The sequence below is a fragment of the Melanotaenia boesemani genome, chromosome 12, assembly GCF_017639745.1.
Source record: "Melanotaenia boesemani isolate fMelBoe1 chromosome 12, fMelBoe1.pri, whole genome shotgun sequence".
Classification (NCBI taxonomy): domain Eukaryota; kingdom Metazoa; phylum Chordata; class Actinopteri; order Atheriniformes; family Melanotaeniidae; genus Melanotaenia; species Melanotaenia boesemani.
In genome coordinates, this window is record NC_055693.1 from 12,323,456 (window position 1) to 12,331,518 (window position 8,063).

Here is an 8,063-nt window from a genome sequence, read left to right on the forward strand (position 1 = left end):
ATGATGGTGGATGTAGATCTGAGCCCCAGTTAGGGCCTCAGAACTTCATTATTTTGACTTGACATTGTTTGACTTATCTAAAGATCTCATATTTCTGTTAATGAACAATCATGATGTTTATACCTTAAAACACACCATTGTAATCAACCTAATTTGAGTTTGTTAACACATTAAAATGACAGCAAGTTCTGCAGATTTGGTTATTGAGAGAATATCTTTCTTTTTTCTGACCAGTGTGCCAGGAGACCATATGGGAAGCTTTCAAGATCTTCTGGGATCGCCTTCCGGAGCAAGAAGAGTACCAAAGTTGGATGAGCCAATGCCAGGAAGGCACAGTGATGGCACGAGACATTGGCAGCCATTTTAGTCAATCAAAGGAGCATCAGGACCTGGTTAAACAGGTTAATATTCAACTAATGATTTAGTAAAACTCGTGATCTGAGCATCATAAATGATGTTGAAATGCAGCTGATAATAGCTCATATTGTTTTTCATTTTCAGAGAATGTCCCATGCAGGTTTGAAAAGGTAAAGAAAACTCTCCACCTGGTGAAACATTTCTGTAATACATTTAATATCTTATCATGTAATGTGTGTTTTTTTATAAATGTGTTATTCTATCTGTAGTGAGCCAACCAGGTCCTGGCAGCATATGTGCAGGTGAGGTTGTTAAAGCCCTTCAACCTAACATTACTTCAGATCTTTTCTGATGTTTATTTGTCATTACTTTGTGTGTCTCACTTTAGCAGTGCATCTTAGACAAAGATACTAATGTCTGTTTGAGTTCCCTCTCTAAAGAATAACATTTTAGACATTACTTTATCTTCTTTTTATTGGAGACAAAGCAACTAGCTATCAAGAATAATTTCACAGTGCCAAAAGGATAGTCAGAGTAATCACAACCTGACCCCAGACCAAAGAAAAGGCACAAATAAGATGTAACATTTCTAGTTAAATTTTAATGTTCAGTACTGTAATCACTTTGTAAGAAAGGGTAAATTATGTCAGGCTGTAACTGAGACTGTAACTATTATAATTTCTTTACAGTACTTTTGAAAAACATCAGTTAACATCCCCATAAAGTTATCCCTTAACTTATATGAACATATCTCCACTCAATATGCGTGTCCATGCACAAATGGATTTGAAAAAAAAATGACTAATTCTGTGATGCAATATCAGCATTATTAAAACAATCTTTCCATGTTTTGCAGCACACCAGTGCCAGCAGCTCCAGAACCTGTTGAAGCTCCTGTTTTAGGTCAGTGTCACTCACATCAAACTCAAAATAATAGCAATACATTTTAAATAAGCCAAAATAATACCTGTGCAAAGGCATTGCTATTATCAAGTCAGCCCATTATCAAGCATGTAGTTTCTGAGTCAGTAATGTTCCTGGTTGAGAGCTCTGGATGTTAAATGCCACCCTGTGTGTTTGGTGCGTGAGACTGGCTATAGGCCAGCCTAAGATTTAGAGAGAATTCAGGGTCAGGGCAGTGTAATCCATACACTCATCAGCTATCACGGCACCTGTCGAAGGTCAAAGATCACATTGACTTGAAATAAACCAACACTGCCCTTTCTTTTGTGTTTACACATGACCTCAACTGCCTAGAAGAGGTAGGAAAAGGAATGGAGGATCTCGTTTCATCAAAAGTGGAAGAAAGTCCAGTGAGTTTAAACACACAGATTGTTTATATATTCATGTTTTACTGATAAGTGCACTTCCCCACAGTGTGACTATTTGTGTTTCTCACTGCCCAGCTGTTCAATGACATTACCGTGCAGCCTACAACGGCCACTGTGCTAGAACAGGTGGTGGAACTGAGCATCCTTCTGACTGCAGAGATGTTCAGCAATGAGCTTAACAATCCAGCCAGCCTCAAGTACCAGACTCTTAGCAGACATCTTGCTGAAAAGGTTTGTCTCTACTTGTTATCCTCTAGTATGACTGTCTTTATACTGCTTGATATCTTGGCATCAACTTGAACCCACTTCACTGTTTTTAATCTTGTGCACATTGTATTATTTGTTTTAATGCTGAAACACTAACATCAGTAGCAGTTAATCCAGTGGCAGTGGTTTAAAACACACACAGGTTTAATGGTACATGGTGCATAATAGTGAAATGACTACTGCATGTGCTAAAACCACAGCTTTATGAGATTTCTTAGGACTAGATAAACTCTTGCACATGCACACATTTGCACAGTTACTTGCTTTTGGAGGCAACTTCAGTGGTTTTACAGGTACTTGGAAAATTCAGTAAATATGTTCCATGGCAGTCAGCTCAACACAAATGCCATGTACACACAAACACACACTTTACTAGTAAGTAACACTATGAGCAGTAGAAAAGCCTGTATGTTTTCAAATTAGTGAATATGCAAGTTTGTATTTGTGATGTGTTTTTTTTTTTTTTTTTTTTCATGGTTTGTGTCTTTTTTTTCTCTGTGGGGAATTTCTTAACACATAAATTTGCACACACCTTTAACTTCAGTACTACATACCGACACTCATCCTGCAAACACACAAGCTGCAGAGGACAGAAACTGAAGACTCAGGGGTAAATTAATATAAAGGAGGAGGGGTTGGAGGAAAGTCAGCAGACTTAAAAGCTCTTGAGCCCTTTATGCATCCATCTTTTTCTCTGAGAGATTAAATAAACTGGGTCAGCAGAGTAATTTATGTATTTTTTTCCATTGTTTGGAGGAGAAAGGCCTTCTATACCAAAAAAAAGGAGATTGCTGAGAGTTAACTGCAATGCATCAGTCTGCCTTTTTAAAATGATGCTCAGTGCCAAAGTGCAAAAGACCTTTCAACAACTTTGAACTAAATTTGTCCTTCTGGAACAATGCATCAGATTGATTTAGCTGCACAAGTGCACCCCTTATGATAAAATACAGGAAAACGGCTGTTTTAGTCTGATTCCTGATCATCTTTGTCTGTGCAGATAGAAGATGCTCTTCAGGGGCTTCCTGGATTTAAGAGTGTGTCTGTAATCGACTTCAGGTCAGTTTTCCCAGTTATCTGGTGGACTCATTGCACACAAGGTCAAATCAACTCATTTTGTTGTTATTAATGTCAGCAGAAGTTTAACAGCTCTTTCTTGTTCCATGTAGACCACAGAGGGATACCCAAGGGTGAGTTATTAGTAGTGGTCCTTGGCCCTTGAGTAGTTCTCTGATGCTATGTTGTACTTAATCCCACAGATCGTTCCTCAGCCCAACCTGTAGACCTGTGAACTAGGGCACGTGTTAAGGTATATCACTAGTTGCCTGTGTTAATAGTTTTAGTGCAGTCACTCACCTGTAAAGTGGGATCAAGTGGGGCCCTACCGAGTAAGCAGGTGCTTCTCTATAGAGACGATTATCAGAGCTTTATGACCTCATCAATCAGCATGTGGTGGAAAGATGGAGAGGAGGGTCAGAGGGTATGTAATGTGGTGTGTATGTGAGAGACGATAATGTTTGTTTTCTTCAAGAAAAGGTATTACTCAACAATGTTTAAGTAAGTTATTCAAACTCTCATGTAAAACAACAGGTTGATGTGGAACCTACTCGTTTTGTCTGATGGAGACACAAATCAGTGCCATGCTTGTATGGTACACACCCATCATCAATAACATTTTGACTGCCTGCCTAAAACTGTGTGGGTCATCCTCATGTCTCTGACCAGTCAAGGCATAGACAATTACACACAACCTTATCCTGGAGTGCCTTATTTCAGACATTCTCCCAATATGGTGTCTGTGATTTCCAGGGTGGGTTCTTTTTGGATTCAGCTTCGTACCCACAGATGTCATAATCCCAACAACTTGATGTCCGAGATGTTTGGAGACTTAACAAACACCTCAAAATCGTTGCTGTATTCTCAAAACTCTTCCTGGTTTGTAAATATTTTTAAGGAGGTGAAAAGTGTTAAAATAATATGCATGTTAATGTCAGGATACAGGTTTTCCCAACTGAAAACTGTGTTGTAACATGATGAGAAGTGTTACATATCAGTGGCTGTAATGTTGTGGCTGATTGTTGTATGTAAAATTGCATTCAGCTCCTAGTCGGCTAAAACCAAAAACTAGGCCTGGGAGCTTGGGGGTTCTGTGTAGTATCTTAGCTGTTCCTAGGACTGCACTCTTCCGGACAGAGATCTCTGATGATATTCCCCAGGTATAGCCATGCTCTCAGTTTGGATGTTACAGCCCCAAGTGCTTTAATTACCACAGGCACCACTGTTGCCTTCACTTACCACGTCTTTTTTCCTTCAGTCCTTGTTTTTTCCAATGTCTTATGTTCCTTTTTTTTGATGATACTCTTGTTCGGGATCACTTTATCTGTCACTACAACCTTCCTCTGCAACTTGTCACTACAATGTCTGGTTGGTTTCGCCATCACTAGCTTATGAGTCTGGATCTGAAAGTTTCAGATTGGTTCTAGCATTCTCCACCACCTTTGAGAGAGTTTCCCATGTGTGAAGCATTTATATGTAAAACTAATCTTTTCAGGGAACAAGCTGTGGACCGGAGACGTTGTAAAATATTTTCTGAGATTGTCACAGATCTCTTTGTACTTAATCTACTACAAGCACAAGAGACTTAGAAAAGTCCAAGTGATGTGGCTTCAGGTGCTGCTGTGCAGCATGCCTCTAGAGAAGAGTGGGCTGTTTTCATTCACATACCAATTATGTCCTTGTTAACCCACTGGCGTTCTTCCACGTGCAAATGCATACTACAATACCCCCCAAAAGGTCAATTAAATACTGTGATAATTCTTGCATGTGATGGCTAAGTGCAGATAACAGGGTAAAGAAAGAATGCAGTTCAGTCTGCCTGCCTGTGAGACTGGACGTTGGGGGGGACTGTGGGGACTGAATGGGGCTGACTTTGGGACTGCACATGCTCAGCTGTCTGCCAGAAACCCAACAAACTAGGTCAGAGTGGAGAGTTCCCAGTAGTATAATGAAAGCAGATAGATGGCTTTTTCCAGGACCTAAACCTTGTGAGGTTTCTGTGTTTATTATGATGATACTGATAATTCTGCTGATTCGGCTGCTTTTGCTTTATGCAGTCACACTCCTACGTTCCAAGTAGAAATGAATCACCAGATTCATCAATTATGTCTTAGCAGCATGGCTCATTTTACAGGTTTGATATTGAATCAAGTTCATGCCTTAATAATTTGCCTCTCAGAAAATTATTCTCCAACTCTTTTTTACATTTTAAATCTCTTCATAAGCTCAAGTCCACTCAATGTAAATGTGTTAAGTTACAAAACTCATAACTATCTAACTAATCAAACTGATGTGTACAATAGGTCATTCACTCATTTTTGCTTGTAACTTTGACAACAGTGACAGCCAATAATGTCACAGTCCAGTTCCTCTAGTAAGCTTCACATAACAGCATCATATTTTGTATTCCCAGGGTTGATGGCATCATTGTGGACTATGCAGTCACAGTGGAGGTGAATGGAGCAGGAGTGAGCTCTGAACAACTGAACTACCTGACCCTGCAGTCGAACCTGGTGGAGAACTCTTATCATGAGACTGAGGAGCACTCCACTGTGGTCTACACCACCAGCGAGGTCAAAAAACTTTTCACTGAAGCCTTTGACATCAACGATATAGAGACTGGTAAGACTGTAAAGACCAGATTACTTGTGTGTAACAGTATCTTCCCATGCTGAAAATGAGGGCAGACATAGAAAACTGTGTATTTATTCTATGTGACAGTTAAAGTCTTGCCATTAAATAGTCTGCAAAGAACATCTCAGCTCTGTTAGCAGTTGTTTTGGCTTAAGCCACAGTTTTGGCTCACACGCCATAGATCTTTCAGTATTATTTAATCCAAATGAGGCAAGCTGATAGTAAACAATTTATACTTAATCTTTCAATGGATCTGTGAGATTTTATAATGTAGCATCCATGAAATGCAGCCGTTAAGATGCTTCACTGGCTTTGAGAAGCACCAACAATCTGCAGTGCAAGATGAAGCACAGTAGAACTGAGTTCAGAGGAGCTGTTCAAAGCAATGGAAAAACAGCAGTTTTGCTGAAAGATAAAGCTAATTTTGAAACCCTGTTTCCTTTTTCAATTGCCTTTTTTTCAAGAGCAGTTTGTGATATATCCATGTATTCAGTGGAAGGCAGAAATAAAAAAGAAAACAGAAATTTCCCAGGTGATTGCAAGATCTGCTAATGGTATTGAGCCAAAAGTAAACCCACATTTTTTGTAAAACTTATAAATGACGATCCTTCCGAAAACATACCAAATGTTTTTATTTTATGAAGCTGTGAGTGGCAATATTGATAATAAAGACATATTTCATATTTAAAATGAAATAAATTTCAAACTTAACATTTAGTTTTGAGAAATAAACATGAATTGTGATGGATTTTCGGGGCAGATCCCACAGTTGGAGAGTAGAAGCAATGCCTTGAAGTCAGAGTTCATACAAAGGATAGCCTCAGTTAGCAAGAGTACATAGTTGTTGGTCATAGTTTCCTGGTAGACAAAGCTAAGCTAATAACTCCAAGCCACAAGAAAAGCAAAAAAACACAAACCTTAAGATTTTGTAACAATAAAAGCAGAAACTATATTTTCATGCTGCTTTACTTCTGGACTGTTTCAAGGACCAGGTCTGCATATCATAAACCATATTTGCATTGCATTAGGCATTCTCTAGTTAAGAAAATATTGTGAAAAAGTAATTAACTGCCTGATTACCATCTCCATTTTCATGACACCTGAGCTTAAGTGAAATACTCATGTAAAACTGATTTTGTTGTGTCATTTTTCCTGTACATACAAAGCATTCACATTCACTGTAGATCCAGGCAGCCAGTAAGTAGGTTAACTACTTTTTGTTGGACTGCTTGAATGATGTGATAATGTCTATACCATCTTCTTCTGCTGCTGCGGGATTTCTCCATGCTCATGTTTTTAAGGAAAGCGTGTCATTAGTTTACTGTTAGCTATCTCCTCTGGAGATGGATGCTCTGTGACATCTGAAATGATGGCTAAACACTCTCATATGGCCAACATGTGTGGCCGAGGAACTTAAAGACACAGCTCAGCTTTGTTTTTTTTCGTTGGTTCGGGATGCAGTAAGTGACTTTGGCCACAGAGGCTGATACTCGAGCCAGAGTTAAGCACCAATTTGTAGATATTTACCCTTGAAGGTAACACTGTTATTAATGCTAGATGTCAGTTCTGAAACTGTTCCAGTTAAACAGGATTTTACAGAATCTACCAGGCAGAAATATTTAGGCTGTTTGGCACATCCTCCTTATGTGACAGTGTATTAATATTTGCTTCTCCACTGGTTCCACAGTGTCTGAGATTCCTGCACCCGTCAGCACTGCAGACAGAGCCACGGTGAGTAACCTCCACAACATTCCAGCTGCTTTGAGCTCCAAAAAGCTGATAAATCACTCAAGTTTAAGGTTACTGACCTTTGTAGTATGACTGATGTTGCGATAACCTGTAAACGGCTTGAGATGTTATCCAGACTTCACCAGTACGAGAAGCGGATGAGCTCACTGGGAAGGATGAAGCTTTGAGGATTAGATTGGCTCTTGCTATAATCATCCACTGCTATTCTGGGGCAAAGACACCAGTGCACCACACTACTCAGAGTCCAGAAGAGAGACTAGTCATATGAGTTTATTCAGACAAGCAATGCAACCTGAAGTCTGTCTTTAATCCCGCTGTCCTGCGGTTGGTTTTGCTCTTTGATGAAAATCAGAGTTTGGATTGTTCTAGACGTGTCTGTTGCTCCACTTTATACATCAGCTTGCTAAGTCATTAATGAAATGAATGAATGAAATGAAATGAAATGAAATGAAAAATACTTTATTAATCCCAAAGGGAAATTCAATATTGTAGTAGTAGTAATTTTTTTTTTTTTTTTTTTTTTTTTTTTTTTTTAACAATCACATTAATTAATTAAGGGCTTTGTTCTTCAGCCTGATAGCTGCTGGAAGGAAGGATCTTCTGTATCTCTCTGTCTTGCATCGGACTTGAACAAGCCTCCCACTGAACACACTCTGTTGTTTCGTCACGGCG

General features: G+C 39.1%; 1 protein-coding gene across 1 annotated transcript; it reads left to right on the forward strand.

Annotated features, from left to right (window-relative positions):
* Positions 1 to 7,659, forward strand: LOC121650615 (interphotoreceptor matrix proteoglycan 2-like). The gene is made up of 11 exons (XM_042002183.1): positions 1 to 28; positions 235 to 401; positions 502 to 527; positions 627 to 659; positions 1,214 to 1,260; positions 1,615 to 1,670; positions 1,764 to 1,919; positions 2,953 to 3,011; positions 5,422 to 5,630; positions 7,330 to 7,373; positions 7,507 to 7,659. Exons 1-11 carry the CDS (start codon positions 1 to 3, stop codon positions 7,657 to 7,659), a joined length of 978 nt encoding a protein of 325 aa, XP_041858117.1.
* Positions 7,660 to 8,063: the final 404 nt, after the last annotated feature.